The sequence below is a fragment of the Bombina bombina genome, chromosome 5 (assembly GCF_027579735.1).
Source record: "Bombina bombina isolate aBomBom1 chromosome 5, aBomBom1.pri, whole genome shotgun sequence".
NCBI lineage: Eukaryota > Metazoa > Chordata > Amphibia > Anura > Bombinatoridae > Bombina > Bombina bombina.
Genome location: NC_069503.1, coordinates 553068718 through 553091718, shown reverse-complemented (window position 1 = coordinate 553091718; position 23001 = coordinate 553068718). Strand labels below are relative to the sequence as shown.

Below are 23001 nucleotides of genomic sequence, written 5' to 3'. Positions count from 1 at the left end.
TCTGACTCTGTGATTAATACTATGTTACAGGCTCGTAAATCTGTATCTAGAGAGATATATTATAGAGTCTGGAAGACTTATATTTCTTGGTGTCTTCTCATTATTTTTCCTGGCATTCTTTTAGAATTCCGAGAATTTTACAGTTTCTTCAGGATGGTTTAGATAAAGGTTTGTCCGCAAGTTCCTTGACAGGACAAATCTCTGCTCTTTCTGTTCTTTTTCACAGAAAGATTGCTAATCTTCCTGATTTTCATTGTTTTGTACAAGACTTGGTTCGTATAAAACCTGTCATTAAGTCAATTTCTCCTCCTTGGAGTTTGAATTTGGTTCTGGGGGCTCTTCTAGCTCCTCCTTTTGAACCCATACATTTATTGGACATTAAACTTCATTCTTGGAAAGTTTTGTTTTCTTTTGACCATCTCTTCTGCTAGAAGAGTCTCTGAATTATCTGCTCTTTCTTGTGAGTCTCCTTTTCTGATTTTTCATCAGGATAAGGCGGTGTTGCGAACTTCTTTTGAATTTTTTCCTAAGGTTGTGAATTCTAACAACATTAGTAGAGAAATTGTGGTTCCTTCATTATGTCCTAATCCTAAGAATTCTAAGGAGAAATCATTGCATTCTTTGGATGTTGTTAGAGCTTTGTAATATTATGTTGAAGCTACTAAGTCTTTCCGAAAGACTTCTAGTCTATTTGTCATCTTTTCCGGTTCTAGAAAAGGCCAGAAAGCTTCTGCCATTTCTTTGGCATCTTGGTTGAAATCTTTAATTCATCTTGCCTATGTCGAGTCGGGTAAAACTCCGCCTCAAAGGATTACAGCTCATTCTACTAGGTCAGTTTCTACTTCCTGGGCGTTTAGGAATGAAGCTTCGGTTGATCAGATTTGCAAAGCAGCAACTTGGTCCTCTTTGCATACTTTTACTAAATTCTACCATTTTTGATGTGTTTTCTTCTTCTGAAGCAGTTTTTGGTAGAAAAGTACTTCAGGCAGCGGTTTCAGTTTGAATCTTCTGCTTATGTTTTCATTAAACTTTATTTTGGGTGTGGATTATTTTCAGCAGGAATTGGCTGTCTTTATTTTATCCCTCCCTCTCTAGTGACTCTTGCGTGGAAAGATCCACATCTTGGGTAGTCATTATCCCATACGTCACTAGCTCATGGACTCTTGCTAATTACATGAAAGAAAACATAATTTATGTAAGAACTTACCTGATAAATTCATTTCTTTCATATTAGCAAGAGTCCATGAGGCCCACCCTTTTTTGTGGTGGTTATGATTTTTTTGTATAAAGCACAATTATTCCAATTCCTTATTTTTTATGCTTTCGCACTTTTTTCTTATCACCCCACTTCTTGGCTATTCGTTAAACTGATTTGTGGGTGTGGTGAGGGGTGTATTTATAGGCATTTTAAGGTTTGGGAAACTTTGCCCCTCCTGGTAGGAATGTATATCCCATACGTCACTAGCTCATGGACTCTTGCTAATATGAAAGAAATGAATTTATCAGGTAAGTTGTTACATAAATTATGTTTTTAAGGAATTTGATAGATTTTGCTTTATATGTTGTTTTTTCTCTTACATATTGCAAGATGTCTCAGATTGACCCTTGATCAGAAGCTACTTCTGGAAAAACGCTGCCTGATGCTGGTTCTACCAAAGTTAAGTGTATCTGCTGTAAACTTGTGGTAACTGTTCCTCCGGCTGTAGTTTGTGATGAATGCCATGATAAGCTTGCTAATGCAGATAGTATTTCCATTAGTATATTCCATTACCTGTTGCTGTTCCATCAACATATAATACTCAGGATGTTCCTGTTAATATAAGAGATTTTGTTTCTAAATCTATTAGGAAGGCTATGTCTGTTATTCCTCCTTCCAGTAAACGTAAAAGGTGTTTTAAAACTTCACATTTTTCAGATGAATTTTTAAATGAACATCATCATTCTGATTTGTCTGTTTCTGATGATGATTTTTCTGGTTCAGAGGATTCTGTCTCAGATATTGACACTGATAAATCTTCATATTTATTTAAAAGGGAATTTATTTGTTCTTTACTTAAAGAAGTTTTAATCGCTTTAGAGATGGAGGAATCTAGTCCTCTTGATACTAAATCTACTAAGCGTTTAAATTCGGTTTTTAAACCTCCTTTAGTTATTCCGGAAGTTTTTCCTGTCCCTGATGCTATTTCTGAAGTAATTTCTAGGGAATGGAATAATCTGGGTAATTCATTTACTCCTTCTAAAAGGTTTAAGAAATTGTATCCTGTGCCATCTGACAGATTAGAGTTTTGGGACAAAATCCCTAAAGTTGATGGGGCTATCTCTACTCTCGCTAAACGTACTACTATTCCTACGGCAGATAGTACTTCCTTTAAGGATCCTTTAGATAGGAAGATTGAATCCTTTCTAAGGAAAGCTTATTTATGTTCAGGTAATCTTCTTAGGCCTGCTATTTGGCTGATGTTGCGGCAGCTTCCACTTTTTGGTTGGAGGCTTTGGCACATCAAGTGTCAGATCATAATACTCATAGCATTGTTAAACTTCTTCAACATGCTAATAACTTTATTTGTGATGCCATCTTTGATATCATTAGAGTTGATGTCAGGTATATGTCTTTAGCTATCTTAGCTAGAAGAGCTTTATGGCTTAAAACTTGGAATGCAGATATGTCTTCTAAGTCAACTTTGCTTTCCCTTTCTTTTCAAGGTAATAAATTGTTTGGTTCCCAGTTGGATTCTATTATTTCAACTGTTACTGGGGGGAAAGGAACTTTTTTACCTCAGGATAAAAAATCTAAAGGTAAATATAGGGCTGCTAATCGTTTTCATTCCTTTCGTCAGAATAAGGAGCAGAAGCCTGATCCTTCCCCTAAAGGAACGGTTTCTGTTTGGAAACCATCTCCAGTCTGGAATAAATCCAAGCCTTTCAGAAAGCCAAAACCAGCTCCCAAGTCCACATGAAGGTGCGGCCCTCATTCCAGCACAGCTGGTAGCGGACAGATTACGATTTTTCAAAGAAATTTGGATCAATTCGATTCACAGTCTTTGGATTCAGAACATTGTTTCACAAGGGTACAGAATAGGTTTCAAGGTAAGGCCTCCTGCAAGAAGATTTTTTCTTTCTCGCATTCCAATAAACCCAGTGAAGGCTCAAGCTTTTCTGAAATGTGTTTCAGATCTAGAGTTGGCTGGAGTAATTGTGCCAGTTCCAGTTCTGGAACAGGGTCTGGGGTTTTACTCAAATCTGTTCATTGTACCAAAGAAGGAGAATTCCTTAAGACCAGTTCTGGATTTAAAAATATTGAATCGTTGTGTAAGGATACCAACATTCAAAATGGTAACTATAAGGACTATTCTGCCTTTTGTTCAGCAAGGGCATTATATGTCCACAATAGATTTACAAGATGCATATCTGCATATTCCGATTCATCCAGATCACTATCAGTTTCTGAGATTCTCTTTTCTAGACAAGCATTACTAGTTTGTGGCTCTGCCGTTCGGCCTAGCAACAGCTCCAAGAATTTTTTCAAAGGTTCTCGGTGCCCTTCTATCTGTAATCGGAGAACAGGGTATTTTGGTATTTCCTTATTTGGCCGATATCTTGGTACTTGCTCAGTCTTCACATTTAGCAGAATTTCATACGAATCGACTTGTGTCATTTCTTCAAGAACATGGTTGGATGATCAATTTACCAAAGAGTTCATTGATTCCTCAGACAAGGGTAACCTTTTTAGGTTTCCAAATAGATTCAGTGTCCATGACTTTGTCTCTGACGGACAAGAGACGTCTGAAATTGGTTTCAGCTTGTCAAAACCTTCAGTCTCAATCATTCCCTTCGGTAGCCTTATGCAAGGAAATTCTAGGTCTTATGACTGCTGCATCGGACGCGATCCCCTTTGCTCGTTTTCACATGCGACCTCTTCAGCTTTGTATGCTGAACCAGTGGTGCAGGGATTATATAAAGATTTCACAGTTAATATCTTTAAATCCGATTGTACGACACTCTCTGACGTGGTGGACAGATCACCATCGTTTAGTTCAAGGGGCTTCTTTTGTTCTTCCAACCTGGACTGTGATCTCAACAGATGCCAGTCTGACAGGTTGGGGAGCTGTTTGGGGGTCTCTGACAGCGCAGGGGGTTTGGGAATCTCAGGAGGCGAGATTACCAATCAACATTTTGGAACTCCGTGCGATTTTCAGAGCTCTTCAGTCGTGGCCTCTTCTGAAGAGAGAATCGTTCATTTTTTTTCAGACGGACAATGTCACAACCGTGGCATATGTCAATCATCAAGGGGGGACTCACAGTCCTCTGGCTATGAAAGAAGTATCTCGGATACTTGTTTGGCGGAATCCAGCTCCTGTCTAATTTCTGCGGTTCACATCCCAGGTATAGACAATTGGGAAGCGGATTATCTCAGTCGCCAGACGTTACATCCGGGCGAATGGTCTCTTCACCCAGAGGTTTTTCTTCAGATTGTTCAAATCTGGGGACTTCCATAAATAGATCTGATGGCCTTCCCAGGTATCTGTCCAGATCCAGGGATCCTCAGGCGGAGGCAGTGGATGCATTGTCACTTCCTTGGAAGTATCATCCTGCCTATATCTTTCCGCCTCTAGTTCTCCTTCCAAGAGTGATCTCCAAGATTCTAAAAGAGCGTTCGTTTGTTCTGCTGGTGGCTCCAGCATGGCCTCACAGGTTTTGGTATGCGGATCTTGTTCGGATGGCTACTTGCCAACCTTGGACTCTTCCGTTAAGACCAGACCTATCTCAAGGTCCTTTTTTCCATCAGGATCTCAAATCATTAAATTTGAAGGTATGGAGATTGAACGCTTGATTCTCAGTCATAGAGGTTTCTCTGACTCCGTAATTAATACTATTTTACAGGCTCGTAAATCTGTGTCTAGGAAGATATATTATCGAGTCTGGAAGACTTACATTTCTTGGTGTTCTTCTCATCAATTTTCCTGGCATTCTTTTAGAATTCCTAGAATTTTACACTTTCTTCAGGATGGTCTGGATAAAGGTTTGTCTGCAAGTTCCTTGAAAGGACAAATTTCTGCTCTTTCTGTGCTGTTTCACAGAAAGATTGCTAATCTTCCTGATATTCATTGTTTTGTACAGGCTTTGGTTCGTATAAAACCTGTCATTAAGTCAATCTCTCCTCCTTGGAGTTTGAATTTGGTTCTGGGGGCTTTACAAGCTCCTCCGTTTGAACCTATGCATTCTCTGGATATTAAATTACTTTCTTGGAAAGTATTGTTCCTTTTGGCCATCTCTTCTGCTAGAAGAGTTTCTGAGTTATCTGCTCTTTCTTGTGAATCTCCTTTTCTGATTTTTCATCAGGATAAGGCGGTGTTGCGGACTTCATTTAAATTTTTACCTAAAGTTGTGAATTCTAACAACATTAGTAGAGAAATTGTGGTTCCTTCATTGTGTCCTAATCCTAAGAATTCTAAGGAAAGATCGTTACATTCTTTGGATGTAGAGCTTTGAAATATTATGTTGAAGCTACTAAAGATTTCCGAAAGACTTCTAGTCTATTTGTTATCTTTTCCGGTTCCAGGAAAGGTCAGAAGGCTTCTGCCATTTCTTTGGCGTCTTGGTTAAAGTCTTTGATTCATCATGCTTATGTCAAGTCGGGTAAAACTCCGCCTCAAAGTATTACAGCTCATTCTACTAGGTCAGTTTCTACTTCCTGGGCGTTTAGGAATGAATCTTCGGTTGATCAGATTTGCAAAGCAGCAACTTGGTCTTCTTTGCATACTTTTACTAAATTCTACCATTTTGATGTGTTTTCTTCTTCTGAAGCAGTTTTTGGTAGAAAAGTACTTCAGGCAGCTGTTTCAGTTTGATTCTTCTTCTTATAATTTCAGTTTTTTTCATTATAAGATTAAAACTTTATTTTGGAGTGTGGATTATTTTTCAGCGGAATTGGCTGTCTTTATTTTATCCCTCCCTCTCTAGTGACTCTTGCGTGGAAGTTCCACATCTTGGGTATTTATTATCCCATACGTCACTAGCTCATGGACTCTTGCTAATTACATGAAAGAAAACATAATTTATGTAAGAACTTACCTGATAAATTCATTTCTTTCATATTAGCAAGAGTCCATGAGGCCCACCCTTTTTTGTGGTGGTTATGATTTTTTATATAAAGCACAATTGTTCTAATTCCTTATTTTTTATGCTTTCGCACTTTTTTCTTGTCACCCCACTTCTTGGCTATTCGTTAAACTGATTTGTGGGTGTGGTGAGGGGTGTATTTATAGGCATTTTGAGGTTTGGGAAACTTTGCCCCTCCTGGTAGGAATGTATATCCCATACGTCACTAGCTCATGGACTCTTGCTAATATGAAAGAAATGAATTTATCAGGTAAGTTCTTACATAAATTATGTTTTCTATAGTTTTACCATTTATAGGTATAAGTTTGAGAAAAATTATATGCACAGATCTTAGTGTGTTTTACTTGAATTCTGAACAGCCTTCTAGTTCTGCATTAAGCAGTGAATAAACCTGTTGAATGCACATCTCTAGTTATAACTACAAATGTATTGGTCTATTAAATGAGAGAATGTAAAACTATGCAGTATGATTAATTGGTGGGAGTTTTTAATAGGAGTAAGTGCATATGTTGCTAAAAATTCATTAATTTCTATTTTTTGACTTAAGAGCTTTCTATACAACAGTGTAAATCTTAATTATGTCCGTTTTTAACATGTACTATGAATGTGAATTTTTAGGTTCTGAGCACCTTGAAATCTCTGCTAGCTAACTTGGATGAATTAAAGAGAGAACGGGAACTACTGGAAAATGATATTAAGTGTGTTAACTTTGACATGACCACAAAATTCCTCACTGCTCTGGCTCAAGAAGGTGTAATTAACGAGGAGGCTCTATCCGTGACTGAATTAGATCATCTTTATGGATGCTATACTTTAAAAATTCAAGAAAGTTTGAAGAAGCAAGAGGATCTGATTAATAGTATTCGGGTATGTAGAATTATCCTATATTTGTATTTTCTCTATTCAACATAGTATTTTTACCTAACAATGATCTACCTCAATGCAGTGTTTTGTTTTGTTCCTAATATAAACATTTATTGCATATTTCACCCCTGGGTCAAAAAAAAAATGTTGTCTAAAGTTATTGATAAACTGAGTTTTAGAAAACGTTGATTGTTTTAAAAATGTGTTGTGGCCAAAATGTTTGTGTTTGAGCATTTAATAATTTAATAATATAAGCATTTAATAATTGGTTAATTATGACCTTAAAATATATTCATGTTAATACATAAATGTGTGCAATACACTTTAAAAGATCACCATTAAAAACTGAGAATAAGCTGCACAAATTCATGTTTTTGGGATTTTTTTCTTCATAAACGGAAAGAGTCCACAGCTGCATTAATTACTTGTGGGAATACAGAACCTGGCTACCAGGAGGAGGCAAAGACACCCCAGCCAAAGGCTTGAATACTTCCCCCACTCCCCTCATCCCCCAATCATTCTTTGCCTTTCGTCACAGGAGGATGGCAGAGAAGTGTCAGAAGATTTGGAGTAGTCTCTTATGAATGGTAGTACTCTTCGGAATGGGACTGGAGTTTTAAGTAGTCTTGTCAGCCTCTCAGTGAGAGCATTGACCAATGTTAGGGTCTGGAGATGCAGGGAGCGTCTTTCTGCGAAGCCATCTAGACTAATATTTACAGCTCCTTAAGCAATCAGTGTTGACGAGTTTCAATGCCTGCTTTCTCTCGCTCAAGTCAATGTCAGGAGCAATGCTACAGCACTGTCAAACTTGAGAGGTCGTGTTCCTGTTCCACGGCGTAGATTCTGGTAAGTTAGTTTAATTTGTTATACCTGTAATAACGCAATTTTTATCTGTTTAGAATCGAGGGTTACTATCTCCAGAAGGTGATTATTGAACAGGGGGAGATTTATACATGATTACTTTATTGTGTTTTTTGCTGTGACATGTGTGAGATGTGGCTCTGGCAATGTGTGAACAGTCAGTTTCTTCTTTCATTTCGATTACTGTGCAGCTTGTTTAGTTTGGCGTGCTTTTTCTCGGCTGCAGGGGCGGTCCTGCATGGCACTCCATATGACTGGGTGTGGCCTCCTCTTCCTTTTCCTGACCGTCAGTTGCAGGAGACGAAAGCGGCTTCTCTGTGGGCCTGTGTCATAGGAGGTGGTGAGTGCCCTGGCCATTAGGGTATAAAGGTGCCATGTATTTCTTTCATGTAATTGGCAAGAGTCCATGAGCTAGTGACGTATGGGATATACAAACCTACCAGGAGGGGCAAAGTTTCCCAAATCTCAAAATGCCTATAAATACACCCCTCACCACACCCACAATTCAGTTTTACAAACTTTGACTCCTATGGAGGTTTTGAAGTAAGTTTGTGCTTGATTTTTATGATTTCTTCTGTGATAAGCGCTTCTAAGCATTCTGAAGCCCAATTCCTCTCAGAGTACAGTGTTTGTCAGAGGGATGTGAAGAGAGTATCGCCTATTTGATTTCTCCAACATAGGTGTGTCCGGTCCACGGCGTCATCCTTACTTGTTGGATATTCTCTTCCCCAACAGGAAATGGCAAAGAGCCCAGCAAAGCTGGTCACATGATCCCTCCTAGGCTCCGCCTTCCCCAGTCATTCTCTTTGCCGTTGCACAGGCAACATCTCCACGGAGATGGCTTAGAGTTTTTTGGTGTTTAAATGTAGTTTTATTCTTCAATCAAGAGTTTGTTATTTTAAAATAGTGCTGGTATGTACTATTTACTCTGAAACAGAAAAGAGATGAAGATTTCTGTTTGTAAGAGGAAGATGATTTTAGCAACCGTTACTAAAATCGATGGCTGTTTCCACACAGGACTGTTGAGATGAAGTAACTTCAGTTGGGGGAAACAGTGTGCAGACTTTGCTGCTTGAGTTATGACACATTTCTAACAAGACTTGGTAATGCTGGAAGCTGTCATTTTCCCTTTTCCCTATGGGATCCGGTAAGCCATTTTCTTAGTTTTAATATAAGAATAAAGGGCTTTACAAGGGCTTTAAAGACTGGTAGACATATTTCTGGGCTAATACGATTACTTTATAAGCATATTTAATGGATTATAACTTTGAACGGTTATTTTAATCTTGGGAATTGCGTTAAAAAAACGGCAGGCACTGTTTTGGACATCTTTTTCACTGGGGGCTTTTGCTAGTCATAGGCAGAGCCTCATTTTCGCGCCACTAATGCGCAGTTGTTTTTGGAAAGCAAGGCATGCAGATGCATGTGTGAGGAGCTCGGATCCACTGAAAAAGCTTATTGAAGGCGTCATTTGGTATCGTATTCCCCTCTGGGCTTGGTTGGGTCTCAGCAAAGCAGATACCAGGGACTGTATAGGGGTTAAATGTAAAAACGGCTCCGGTTTCGTTATTTTAAGAGTTAAAGCTTTCAAATTTGGTGTGCAATACTTTTAAGCCTTTAAGACACTGTGGTGAAATTTTGGTGAATTTTGAACAATTCTTTCATATTTTTTCACATATTCAGTAATAAAGTGTGTTCAGTTTAAAATTTAAAGTGACAGTAACGGTTTTATTTTAAAACGTTTTTTGTGCTTTGTTATCAAGTTTATGCCTGTTAACATGTCTGAACAATCAGATAGACGATGTTCTGTATGTTCGGAAGCCAAGGTTCCTCTCCATTTAAATATATGTGATGAATGTGATAAACAAAGTAGGGACAATGATGCCTCTGATAATAATGTGGCCCAAAATGATTCCTTAAGTGAGGGGAGTAAGCATGGTACTGCATCATCTCCTTCTATGTCTACCCAAGTCTTGCCCACTCAGGAGGCCCCTAGTTCATCTAGTGCGCCAATCCTCCTTACTATGCAACAATTAACGGCTGTAATGGATAATTCTATTAAAAACATTTTAGCCAAAATGCCCACTTATCAGCGAAAGCGCGACTGCTCTGTTTTAGATACTGAAGAGCATGAGGACGCTGATGATAATGGTTCTGACACGCCTTTACACCAGTCTGAAGGGGCCAGGGAGGTTTTGTCTAAGGGAGAAATTTCAGATTCAGGAAAAATTTCTCAACAAGCTGAACCTGATGTTATTACATTCAAATTTAAATTGGAACATCTCCGCGCTCTGCTTAAGGAGGTGTTATCTACTCTGGATGATTGTGACAATTTGGTGATTCCAGAGAAACTATGTAAGATGGACAAGTTCCTAGAGGTTCCGGTGCCCCCCGAAGCTTTTCCTATACCCAAGCGGGTGGCGGACATTGTAAATAAAGAATGGGAAAGGCCCGGCATACCTTTTTGTCCCTCCCCCTATATTTAAGAAATTATTTCCTATGGTCGACCCCAGGAAGGACTTATGGCAGACAGTCCCCAAGGTCGAGGGGGCGGTTTCTACTCTAAACAAACGCACTACTATCCCTATAGAAGATAGTTGTGCTTTCAAAGATCCTATGGATAAAAAATTAGAGGGTTTGCTTAAAAAGATGTTTGTTCAGCAAGGTTAACTTTTACAACCAATTTCATGCATTGTTCCTGTCACTACAGCAGCGTGTTTCTGGTTCGAAGAACTAGAAAAGTCGCTCGATAAAGAATCTTCTTATGAGGAGGTTATGGACAAGAGTTCACGCACTTAAATTGGCTAACTCTTTTACATTAGACGCCACTTTGCAATTAGCTAGATTAGCGGCGAAAAATTCAGGTTTTGCTGTTGTGGCGCGTAGAGCGCTTTGGCTAAAGTCTTGGTCAGCGGATGTGTCCTCCAAGAACAAATTGCTTAACATCCCTTTCAAGGGGAAGACGCTGTTTGGCCCTGACTTGAAAGAGATTATTTCAGACATCACTGGGGGAAAGGGCCACGCCCTTCCTCAGGATAGGTCTTTTAAGGCTAAAAATAAACCAAATTTTCGTCCCTTTCGCAGAAACGGACCAGCCTCAAATTCTACATCCTCTAAGCAAGAGGGTAATACTTCTCAAAACAAGCCAGCCTGGAGACCGATGCAAGGCTGGAACAAAGGTAAGCAGGCCAAGAAGCCTGCAACCGCTACTAAGACAGCATGAGATGTTGGCCCCCGATCCGGGACCGGATCTGGTGGGGGGCAGACTCTCTCTCTTCGCTCAGGCTTGGGCAAGAGATGTTCAGGATCCTTGGGCGCTAGAAATAGTTTCTCAAGGTTATCTCCTGGAATTCAAGGAACTACCCCCAAGGGGAAGGTTCCACAGGTCTCAATTGTCTTCAGACCAAATAAAAAGACAGGCATTCTTACATTGTGTAGAAGACCTGTTAAAAATGGGAGTGATTCATCCTGTTCCATTAGGAGAACAAGGGATGGGGTTTTACTCCAATCTGTTCATAGTTCCCAAAAAAGAGGGAACATTCAGACCAATTTTGGATCTCAAGATCCTAAACAAATTTCTCAGGGTTCCATCGTTCAAAATGGAAACCATTCGGACAATTCTTCCTACCATCCAGGAAGGTCAATTCATGACCACGGTGGATTTAAAGGATGCGTATCTACATATTCCTATCCACAAGGAACATCATCGGTTCCTAAGGTTCGCCTTTCTGGACAAGCATTACCAGTTTGTGGCACTTCCATTCGGATTAGCCACTGCTCCAAGAATTTTCACAAAGGTACTAGGGTCCCTTCTAGCGGTGCTAAGGCCAAGGGGCATTGCAGTAGTACCTTACTTGGACGACATACTGATTCAAGCGTCGTCTCTGCCACAAGCAAAGGCTCATACGGACATTGTCCTAGCCTTTCTCAGATCTCACGGGTGGAAGGTGAACGTAGAAAAAAGTTCCCTATTCCCGTCAACAAGAGTTCCCTTCTTGGGAACAATAATAGACTCCTTAGAAATGAAGATTTTTCTGACAGAAGCCAGAAAATCAAAACTTCTAAGCTCTTGTCAAGTACTTCATTCTGTTCTTCTTCCTTCCATAGCGCAGTGCATGGAAGTAATAGGTTTGATGGTTGCGGCAATGGACATAGTTCCTTTTGCGCGAATTCATCTAAGACCATTACAACTGTGCATGCTCAGACAGTGGAATGGGGATTATACAGACTTGTCTCCGACGATCCAAGTAGATCAGAGGACCAGAGATTCACTCCGTTGGTGGCTGACCCTGGACAACCTGTCACAAGGGATGAGCTTCCGCAGACCAGAGTGGGTCATTGTCACGACCGACGCCAGTCTGGTGTGCTGGGGCGCGGTCTGGGAACCCCTGAAGGCTCAGGGTCTATGGTCTCGGGAAGAATCGATTCTCCCGATAAACATTCTGGAACTGAGAGCGATATTCAATGCTCTCAAGGCTTGGCCTCAACTAGCAAAGGCCAAATTCATAAGGTTTCAATCAGACAACATGACTGTTGCATATATCAACCATCAGGGGGGAACAAGGAGTTCCCTGGCGATGGAAGAAGTAGTCAAAATAATTCAATGGGCGGAGAATCACTCCTGCCATTTGTCTGCAATCCACATCCCAGGAGTGGAAAATTGGGAAGCGGATTTTCTGAGTCGTCAGACATTTCATCCGGGGGAGTGGGAACTCCATCCGGAAATCTTTGCCCAAATAACTCAATTATGGGGCATTCCAGACATGGATCTGATGGCGTCTCGTCAGAACTTCAAGGTTCCTTGCTACGGGTCCAGATCCAGGGATCCCAAGGCGACTCTAGTAGATGCACTAGTAGCGCCCTGGACCTTCAACCTAGCTTATGTATTTCCACCGTTTCCTCTCATTCCCAGGCTGGTAGCCAGGATCAATCAGGAGAGGGCTTCGGTGATCTTGATAGCTCCTGCGTGGCCACGCAGAACTTGGTATGCAGACCTGGTGAATATGTCATCGGCTCCACCATGGAAGCTACCTTTGAGACAGGACCTTCTTGTTCAAGGTCCGTTCGAACATCCGAATCTGGCCTCACTCCAACTGACTGCTTGGAGATTGAACGCTTGATTTTATCAAAGCGTGGGTTCTCAGATTCTGTCATTGATACTCTTATTCAGGCTAGAAAGCCTGTAACTAGAAAAATTTACCATAAAATATGGAAAAAATATATCTGTTGGTGCGAATCTAAAGGATTCCCATGGAACAAGATAAAAATTCCTAAGATTCTCTCCTTTCTACAAGAGGGTTTGGAGAAAGGATTATCTGCAAGTTCTTTGAAGGGACAGATTTCTGCTTTGTCTGTTTTACTTCACAAAAAGCTGGCGGCTGTGCCAGATGGTCAAGCTTTTGTTCAGGCTCTGGTTAGAATCAAGCCTGTTTACAAACCTTTGACTCCTCCTTGGAGTCTCAATTTAGTTCTTTCAGTTCTTCAAGGGGTTCCGTTTGAACCCTTACATTCCGTAGATATTAAGTTATTATCTTGGAAAGTTTTGTTTTTGGTTGCAATTTCTTCTGCTAGAAGAGTTTCAGAGTTATCTGCTCTGCAGTGTTCTCCTCCTTATCTGGTGTTTCATGCAGATAAGGTGGTTTTGCGTACTAAACCTGGTTTTCTTCCGAAAGTTGTTTCTAACAAAAATATTAACCAGGAGATAGTTGTGCCTTCTTTGTGTCCGAATCCAGTTTCAAAGAAGGAACGTTTGTTGCACAATTTGGATGTAGTTCGTGCTCTAAAATTCTATTTAGAGGCTACAAAGGATTTCAGACAAACATCTTCCTTGTTTGTTGTTTATTCTGGTAAAAGGAGAGGTCAAAAAGCAACTTCTACCTCTCTCTCTTTTTGGCTTAAAAGCATCATCCGATTGGCTTATGAGACTTCCGGACGGCAGCCTCCTGAAAGAATCACAGCTCACTCCACTAGGGCTGTGGCTTCCACATGGGCCTTCAAGAACGAGGCTTCTGTTGATCAGATATGTAAGGCAGCGACTTGGTCTTCACTGCACACTTTTACCAAATTTTACAAATTTGATACTTTTGCTTCTTCGGAGGCTATTTTTGGGAGAAAGGTTTTGCAAGCCGTGGTGCCTTCCATCTAGGTGACCTGATTTGCTCCCTCCCATCATCCGTGTCCTAAAGCTTTGGTATTGGTTCCCACAAGTAAGGATGACGCCGTGGACCGGACACACCTATGTTGGAGAAAACAGAATTTATGCTTACCTGATAAATTACTTTCTCCAACGGTGTGTCCGGTCCACGGCCCGCCCTGGTTTTTTTAATCAGGTCTGATGAATTATTTTCTCTAACTACAGTCACCACGGTATCATATGATTTCTCCTATGCATATTCCTCCTTTACGTCGGTCGAATGACTGGGGAAGGCGGAGCCTAGGAGGGATCATGTGACCAGCTTTGCTGGGCTCTTTGCCATTTCCTGTTGGGGAAGAGAATATCCCACAAGTAAGGATGACGCCGTGGACCGGACACACCGTTGGAGAAAGTAATTTATCAGGTAAGCATAAATTCTGTTTTTATGCGTTTCCTCGCGGGAAATCTTTTTAAGGGTTCTCTGTTATCGGTCATAGGGATTCATCTCCTACCTCCCTTTTCAGATCGACAATATACTCTTATATACCATTACCTCTGATGATAGTTTTCAGTACTAGTTTGGCTATCTGTTATATGTGGATGGGTGTCTTAAATAATGATAGATACTTACCTAAAGACACCCATCCATATATAGCAGATAGCCAAACCAGTACTAAAAATTATCAGCAGAGGTAATGGTATTAAGAGTATATCGTCGATCTGAAAAGGGAGGTAGGATATGAATCCCTACGACCGATAACCGAAAACCCTTAAAAAGATTTCCTGCGAGGAAAACCATAGAGTATGGTTTGGCGCTTTATGTATTAATATAAAGTTTTAAATAGTTTCGTTATGGGAATCATGTTTAAAGAAGTTTGTCTTACCTGGGGTATAGTCTTTTTTTTCATTTTGACTGTTTTTTTTCTTTGGAAAACTTGTGGACAAATTAGGCTCGCGAGGGCGCAAAATGCTGTTATTTATTGTGTAATTCTTGTTGCGAGAAATTTTTTGGCGTGAACGTGCGTCTGTAATGAGGCAAGTTCGTCATTTCCTACGTCAAGATTGGCGCAATAGGTTGTTTGGCGCAAAATTGTGTTTATGACGTGAGTTGCATCGTTTCCGGATGTTTGTTGGCAGCAAAAAATTTCTCGACTTCCTTTTGCGTCTTGTGTCATACTTGGCGCAAAAAAAATTTAGTTTTATTTTACCTCACTTCCTATATGCTTTTCTTCTGTTATGTGTGATCAGTCCACGGGTCATCATTACTTCTGGGATATAACTCCTCCCCAACAGGAAATGCAAGAGGATTCACCCAGCAGAGCTGCATATAGCTCCTCCCCTCTACGTCACTCCCAGTCATTCTCTTGCACCCAGCAACTAGATAGGATGTGTGAGAGGACTATGGTGATTATACTTAGTTTTTATAACTTCAATCAAAAGTTTGTTATTTTACAATAGCACCGGAGCGTGTTATTGCCTCTCTGGCAGAGTTTGAAGAAGAATCTACCAGAGTTTTTACTATGATTTTAACCGGAGTAGTTAAGATCATATTGCTGTTTCTCGGCCATCTGAGGGAGGTAAAAGCTTCAGATCAGGGGACAGCGGGCAGATGAATCTGCATTGAGGTATGTAGCAGTTTTTATTTTCTGAATGGAATTGATGAGAAAATCCTGCCATACCGTTATAATGACATGTATGTATACTCTACACTTCAGTATTCTGGGGATGGTATTTCACCGGAATTACTCTGTTAAAAGTACATTAAACCTTTTAATAGGTATTTATTATGTTAAACGTTTTTGCTGGAATGTAGAATCGTTTGCATTTTCTGAGGTACTGAGTGAATAAATATTTGGGCATTATTTTTCCACTTGGCAGTTGCTTGTTTTAATTGTGACAGTTTCGTTTCTCTCTCACTGCTGTGTGTGAGGGGGAGGGGCCGTTTTTGGCGCTCTTTGCTACGCATCAAAAAATTCCAGTCAGTTACTCTTGTATTTCCTGCATGATCCGGTTCATCTCTAACAGATCTCAGGGGTCTTCAAACTTCTTTGGAGGGAGGTAGATTCTCTCAGCAGAGCTGTGAGACTTATATATTGACTGTGATTAAAAACGTTGCTCTGTAATTTTTATGTTTCAAATTTAATTATTGTTACTTTACTAATGGGAACAAACCTTTGCTAAAAGTTGTGTTGTTTTTAAGGATTGATGCTATAACTGTCTTTCAGTTCATTATTTCAACTGTCATTTAATCGTTTAGTGCTCTTTGAGGCACAGTACGTTTTTGTTAAATAAGATTGTAACCAAGTTGCAAGTTTATTGCTAGTGTGTTAAACATGTCTGATTCAGAGGAAGATATCTGTGTCATTTGTTCCAATGCCAAGGTGGAGCCCAATAGAAATTTATGTACTAACTGTATTGATGCTACTTTAAATAAAAGCCAATCTGTACAAATTGAACAAATTTCACCAAACAGCGAGGGGAGAGTTATGCCGACTAACTCGCCTCACGTGTCAGTACCTGCATCTCCCGCCCAGGAGGTGCGTGATATTATGGCGCCTAGTACATCTGGGCGGCCATTACAGATAACATTACAAGATATGGCTACTGTTATGACTGAAGTTTTGGCTAAATTACCAGAACTAAGAGGCAAGCGTGATCACTCTGGGGTGAGAACAGAGTGCGCTGATAATACTAGGGCCATGTCTGATACTGCGTCACAGCTTGCAGAACATGAGGACGGAGAGCTTCATTCTGTGGGTGATGGTTCTGATCCAAACAGATTGGATTCAGATATTTCAAATTTTAAATTTAAATTGGAGAACCTCTGTGTATTACTAGGGGAGGTTTTAGCGGCTCTTAATGATTGTAACACTGTTGCAATACCAGAAAAATTGTGTAGGTTGGATAAATACTTTGCGGTACCGGCGAGTACTGACGTTTTTCCTATACCTAAGAGACTAACTGAAATTGTTACTAAGGAGTGGGATAGACCCGGTGTGCCGTTCTCACCCCCTCCAATATTTAGAAAGATGTTTCCAATAGACGCCACCACACGGGACTTATGGCAAACGGTCCCTAAGGTGGAGGGAGCAGTTTCTACTTTAGCTAAGCGTACCACTATCCCGGTGGAGGATAGCTGTGCTTTTTCAGATCCAATGGATAAAAAATTAGAGGGTTACCTTAAGAAAATGTTTGTTCAACAAGGTTTTATATTGCAACCCCTTGCATGCATCGCGCCGATTACGGCTGCGGCAGCATTTTGGATTGAGTCTCTGGAAGAGAACCTTAGTTCAGCTACGCTGGACGACATTACGGACAGGCTTAGAGTCCTTAAACTAGCTAATTCATTCATTTCGGAGGCCGTAGTACATTTAACCAAACTTACGGCTAAGAACTCAGGATTCGCCATTCAGGCACGTAGGGCGCTGTGGCTAAAATCCTGGTCAGCTGATGTAACTTCTAAGTCCAAATTACTTAATATACCTTTCAAGGGGCAAACTTTATTTGGGCCCGGTTTGAAAGAAATTATCGCTGACATTACAGGAGGTAAGGGCCACGCCCTGCCTCAAGACAAAGCCAAAGCTAAGGCTAGACAGTCTAATTTTCGTCCCTTTCGGAATTTCAAAGCAGGAGCAGCATCAACTTCCACTGCACCAAAACAGGAAGGAGCTGTTGCTCGTTACAGACAAGGCTGGAAACCTAACCAGTCCTGGAACAAGGGCAAGCAGGCCAGGAAACCTGCTGCTGCCCCAAAGACAGCATGAACCGAGGGCCCCCGATCCGGGACCGGATCTAGTGGGGGGCAGACTCTCTCTCTTCGCCCAGGCCTGGGCAAGAGATGTTCAGGATCCCTGGGCGCTAGAGATCATATCTCAGGGATACCTTCTAGACTTCAAATTCTCTCCCCCAAGAGGGAGATTTCATCTGTCAAGGTTGTCAACAAACCAGATAAAGAAAGAAGCGTTTCTACGCTGTGTACAAGATCTGTTATTAATGGGAGTGATCCATCCGGTTCCGCGGTCGGAACAAGGACAAGGGTTTTACTCAAACCTGTTTGTGGTTCCCAAAAAAGAGGGAATTTTCAGGCCAATCTTGGATTTAAAGATCCTAAACAAATTCCTAAGAGTTCCATCGTTCAAAATGGAAACTATTCGGACAATCTTACCCATGATCCAAAAGGGTCAGTACATGACCACAGTGGATTTAAAGGATGCTTACCTTCACATACCGATTCACAAAGATCATTACCGGTATCTAAGGTTTGCCTTCTTAGACAGGCATTACCAGTTTGTAGCTCTTCCATTCGGATTGGCTACGGCTCCAAGAATCTTCACAAAGGTTCTGGGTGCCCTTCTGGCGGTACTAAGACCGCGAGGAATTTCGGTAGCTCCGTACCTAGACGACATTCTGATACAAGCTTCAAGCTTTCAAACTGCCAAGTCTCATACAGAGTTAGTTCTGGCATTTCTAAGGTCGCATGGATGGAAAGTGAACGAAAAGAAGAGTTCTCTTTTTCCTCTCACAAGAGTTCCATTCTTGGGGACTCTTATAGATTCTGTAGAAATGAAGATTTATCTGACAGAAGACAGATTAACAAAGCTTCTAAATGCATGCCGTGTCCTTCATTCCATTCAACTCCCGTCAGTAGCTCAATGCATGGAGGTGATCGGCTTAATGGTAGCAGCAATGGACATAGTACCCTTTGCACGTCTACATCTCAGACCGCTGCAATTGTGCATGCTGAGTCAGTGGAATGGGGATTACTCAGACTTGTCCCCTACTCTGAATCTGGATCAAGAGACCAGAAACTCTCTTCTATGGTGGCTTTCTCGGCCACATCTGTCCAGGGGGATGCCATTCAGCAGGCCGGACTGGACAATTGTAACAACAGACGCCAGCCTACTAGGTTGGGGCGCTGTCTGGAATTCTCTGAAGGCTCAGGGACAATGGAATCAGGAGGAAAGTCTCCTGCCAATAAACATTCTGGAATTAAGAGCAGTTCTCCATGCCCTTCTGGCTTGGCCCCAGTTAAAAACTCGGGGGTTCATCAGGTTTCAGTCGGACAACATCACGACTGTAGCTTACATCAACCATCAAGGAGGGACAAGAAGCTCCCTAGCAATGATGGAAGTATCAAAGATAATTCGCTGGGCAGAGTCTCACTCTTGCCACCTGTCAGCAATCCACATCCCGGGAGTGGAGAACTGGGAGGCGGATTTCTTGAGTCGCCAGACTTTTCATCCGGGGGAGTGGGAACTTCATCCGGAGGTCTTTGCCCAAATACTTCGACGTTGGGGCAAACCAGAGATAGATCTCATGGCGTCTCGCCAGAACGCCAAACTTCCTCGCTACGGGTCCAGATCCAGGGATCCGGGAGCGGTTCTGATAGATGCCTTGACAGCACCTTGGAACTTCGGGATGGCTTATGTGTTTCCACCCTTCCCGCTGCTTCCTCGATTGATTGCCAAAATCAAACAGGAGAGAGCATCAGTGATTCTAATAGCGCCTGCATGGCCACGCAGGACTTGGTATGCAGATCTAGTGGACATGTCATCCTGTCCGCCTTGGTCTCTACCTCTAAGACAGGACCTTCTGATACAGGGTCCATTCAAACATCAAAATCTAACTTCTCTGAAGCTGACTGCTTGGAAATTGAACGCTTGATTTTATCAAAACGTGGTTTTTCTGAGTCGGTTATTGATACCCTGATACAGGCTAGGAAGCCTGTTACCAGAAGGATTTACCATAAGATATGGCGTAAATACCTATACTGGTGCGAATCCAAAGGTTACTCCTGGAGTAAGGTTAGGATTCCTAGGATATTGTCCTTTCTACAAGAAGGTTTAGAAAAGGGTTTATCGGCTAGCTCATTAAAAGGGACAGATCTCAGCTCTGTCCATCTTGTTACACAGGCGTCTGTCAGAAAATCCAGACGTCCAGGCCTTTTGTCAGGCTTTAGCTAGGATCAAGCCTGTGTTTAAAACTGTTGCTCCGCCATGGAGTTTAAACTTAGTTCTTAACGTTTTACAGGGTGTTCCGTTTGAACCCCTTCATTCCATTGATATAAAATTGTTATCTTGGAAAGTTCTGTTTTTAATGGCTATTTCCTCGGCTCGAAGAGTTATCAGCCTTACATTGTGATTCTCCTTATCTGATTTTTCACTCAGACAAGGTAGTTCTGCGTACTAAACCTGGGTTCTTACCTAAGGTAGTCACTAACAGGAATATCAATCAAGAGATTGTTGTTCCATCCTTGTGTCCAAATCCTTCTTCAAAGAAGGAACGTCTTCTACACAATCTGGATGTAGTTCGTGCCCTCAAGTTCTACTTGCAGGCAACTAAGGATTTTCGACAAACGTCTTCCCTGTTTGTCGTGTATTCTGGTCAGAGGAGAGGTCATAAGGCTTCGGCTACCTCTCTCTCCTTCTGGCTTCGTAGCATAATTCGTTTAGCCTATGAGACTGCTGGACAGCAGCCTCCTGAAAGAATTACAGCTCATTCTACTAGAGCTGTGGCTTCCACTTGGGCCTTTAAGAATGAGGCCTCTGTTGAACAGATTTGCAAGGCTGCAACTTGGTCTTCGCTTCATACTTTTTCCAAATTTTACAAATTTGACACTTTTGCTTCTTCGGAGGCTATTTTTGGGAGAAAGGTTCTTCAGGCAGTGGTTCCTTCTGTATAATGAGCCTGCCTATCCCTCCCGTCATCCGTGTACTTTTGCTTTGGTATTGGTATCCCAGAAGTAATGATGACCCGTGGACTGATCACACATAACAGAAGAAAACATAATTTATGCTTACCTGATAAATTCCTTTCTTCTGTTGTGTGATCAGTCCACGGCCCGCCCTGTTTTAAGGCAGGTAAATATCTTTTAAATTATACTCCAGTCACCACTTCACCCTTGGTTCTCCTTTCTCGTTGATTCTTGGTCGAATGACTGGGAGTGACGTAGAGGGGAGGAGCTATATGCAGCTCTGCTGGGTGAATCCTCTTGCATTTCCTGTTGGGGAGGAGTTATATCCCAGAAGTAATGATGACCCGTGGACTGATCACACAACAGAAGAAAGGAATTTATCAGGTAAGCATAAATTATGTTTTTTTTTTTTTTTGCATTTTTTCCCGTTCCTGAAACTGCTATATGTGGAAAAAAGATTTCTGTTTAAATGTTATTTTTTATTTTTCTACATTTTACAAGATGTCTCAATCTGATCCTGTCTCAGAAGCTACTGTAGGAACATGCTGCCTGAACACAGTTCTATCAAAGCTAAGTGTATCTGTTGTAAGCTAGTGGAGATTATATCTTCAGCTGTAGTATGTAACCGTTGTCATAAGCTTTTGTATGCAGAAAAGGTTTCTATTAGTGCTAGTACAGTATTTGTTGTTCCTTCAACATCTAAAGTACATGATATCCCTGTTGATATGAAAAATTATATTGCTGATGCGATACAGAAGGTTATGGCTGCTATACCGCCTTTAAATAAACGTAAAAGATCTTTTAAAACTTCTCATAATGCTGATGAAATTTGTAATGACCGGCAACATACTGATATATCTTCCTTTGATGAGTGTCTCTCTCATTCTCTTCAGACATTGACACTGATAAATCATCTTATCTTTTTAAGATTGAGTATATTTGTTCTTTGTTAAAAGAAGTGTTAATAACTTTGGATATTGAGGAGTCTGGTCCTCTTGATAATAAATCCAGTAAACGTTTAAATTCTGTATATAAACCTCTTGTGACTACTCCTGAGGTTTTTCCTGTTCCTGATGCTAGTTCTGATGTGATTGCTAAGGAATGGTCTAAGCCTGGTACTAGATTAGAGTTTTGGGGAAAAGTCCCTAAGGTTGATGGGGCTATTTCTACTCTTGCTATTCCTATGGAAGATAGTACTACTTTTAAGGATCCTTTAGATAGGTAAGATAGGTAAGTAAAGATTATTTGCATTCTGGCTATATGCTCAAACCTGCCATTTCTATGGCTGATGTTGCTAATGATGCTAATCATTTTATCTGTGATGCTATTTTTGATATCTGATTAATGTTAACTCTGTCTTTGGCTGTTTTAGCTAGAAGAGCTTGATGGCTCAAATCATGGAAAGCTGACATGATATCTAAATCTGTTACTATCTCTATCATTCCAGGGTAATTGTTTGGTTCCCTGTTAGATTCCATTATTTACACATTACTGGGGTGAAGTGAATTTTTTTGCCTCAAGATAAAGTCTAAAGGCAAATCTAAAGCTTCTAATCATTTTTGTTCCTTTCGTCAGAATAGACAACAGAAAACCACTCCTTCCACTAAAGACTCTGGCTCCAATTGGAAGCCATACTTGAGTTGGAATAAATCCAAGCCTTACAAGAAACTAAAGCCAGCCCCCAAGACTGCATGAAGGGATGCGGCCCTCGATCCAGTTCTGCTGGTGGGGGGCAGATTGAAATTATTTCAAGACATTTGGGCAGGCTCCATTCAGAATCATTGGATTCAGAATATTGTCTCTCAGGGGTATTGTATAGGTTTCATAATAAGACCTCCTGTGAGAAGATTTGTTTCTCTCACGTTCAGAAAAGCCTGAGCTTTCACAGGATTTGTTGGAAGTGTTTTTCAGATCTAGAGCTTTCAGGAGTAATTGTACCAGTTCCAATTCTGGAACAGGGTCTGTTTTTTTTTTTAAATCTATCCATTGTCCCGAAGAAGGTAAATTATTTCAGACCAGTTCTGGATCTGAAGTTTTTTAATCATTTTGTAAGAGTCCCAACTTTCAAAATGGTGACTATAAGGACTATTCTGCCTTTTGTTCAGCAAGGTCATTACATATCCTCAATAGACTTACAGGATGCGTATCTTCACATTCCGATTCATCCAGACCACTATTGGTTTCTGAGATTTTCTTCTCTAGACATGCAGTACCTATTTGTTACTGTTCCATTTGGCCTAGCAACAGCTCCAAGAATCTTTTCGAAGGTTCTTGGTGCCCTTTTATCTGTAATCAGAGAGCAGGGTATTGCAGCGTTTCCTTATTTGGA

The 23001-nt window shown here is 41.0% G+C and overlaps 1 protein-coding gene across 1 annotated transcript in view; it reads left to right on the top strand.

Moving 5' to 3' along the window:
• Nucleotides 1-23001, top strand: part of LOC128661549 (programmed cell death 6-interacting protein) — a 280148-nt gene that overhangs the window by 191638 nt on the left and 65509 nt on the right. Inside the window, exon 7 of the mRNA XM_053715792.1 lies at nt 6739-6987. Coding sequence (XP_053571767.1) covers nt 6739-6987 — 249 coding nt within the window. The remainder of the gene's footprint in view (nt 1-6738; nt 6988-23001) is intronic.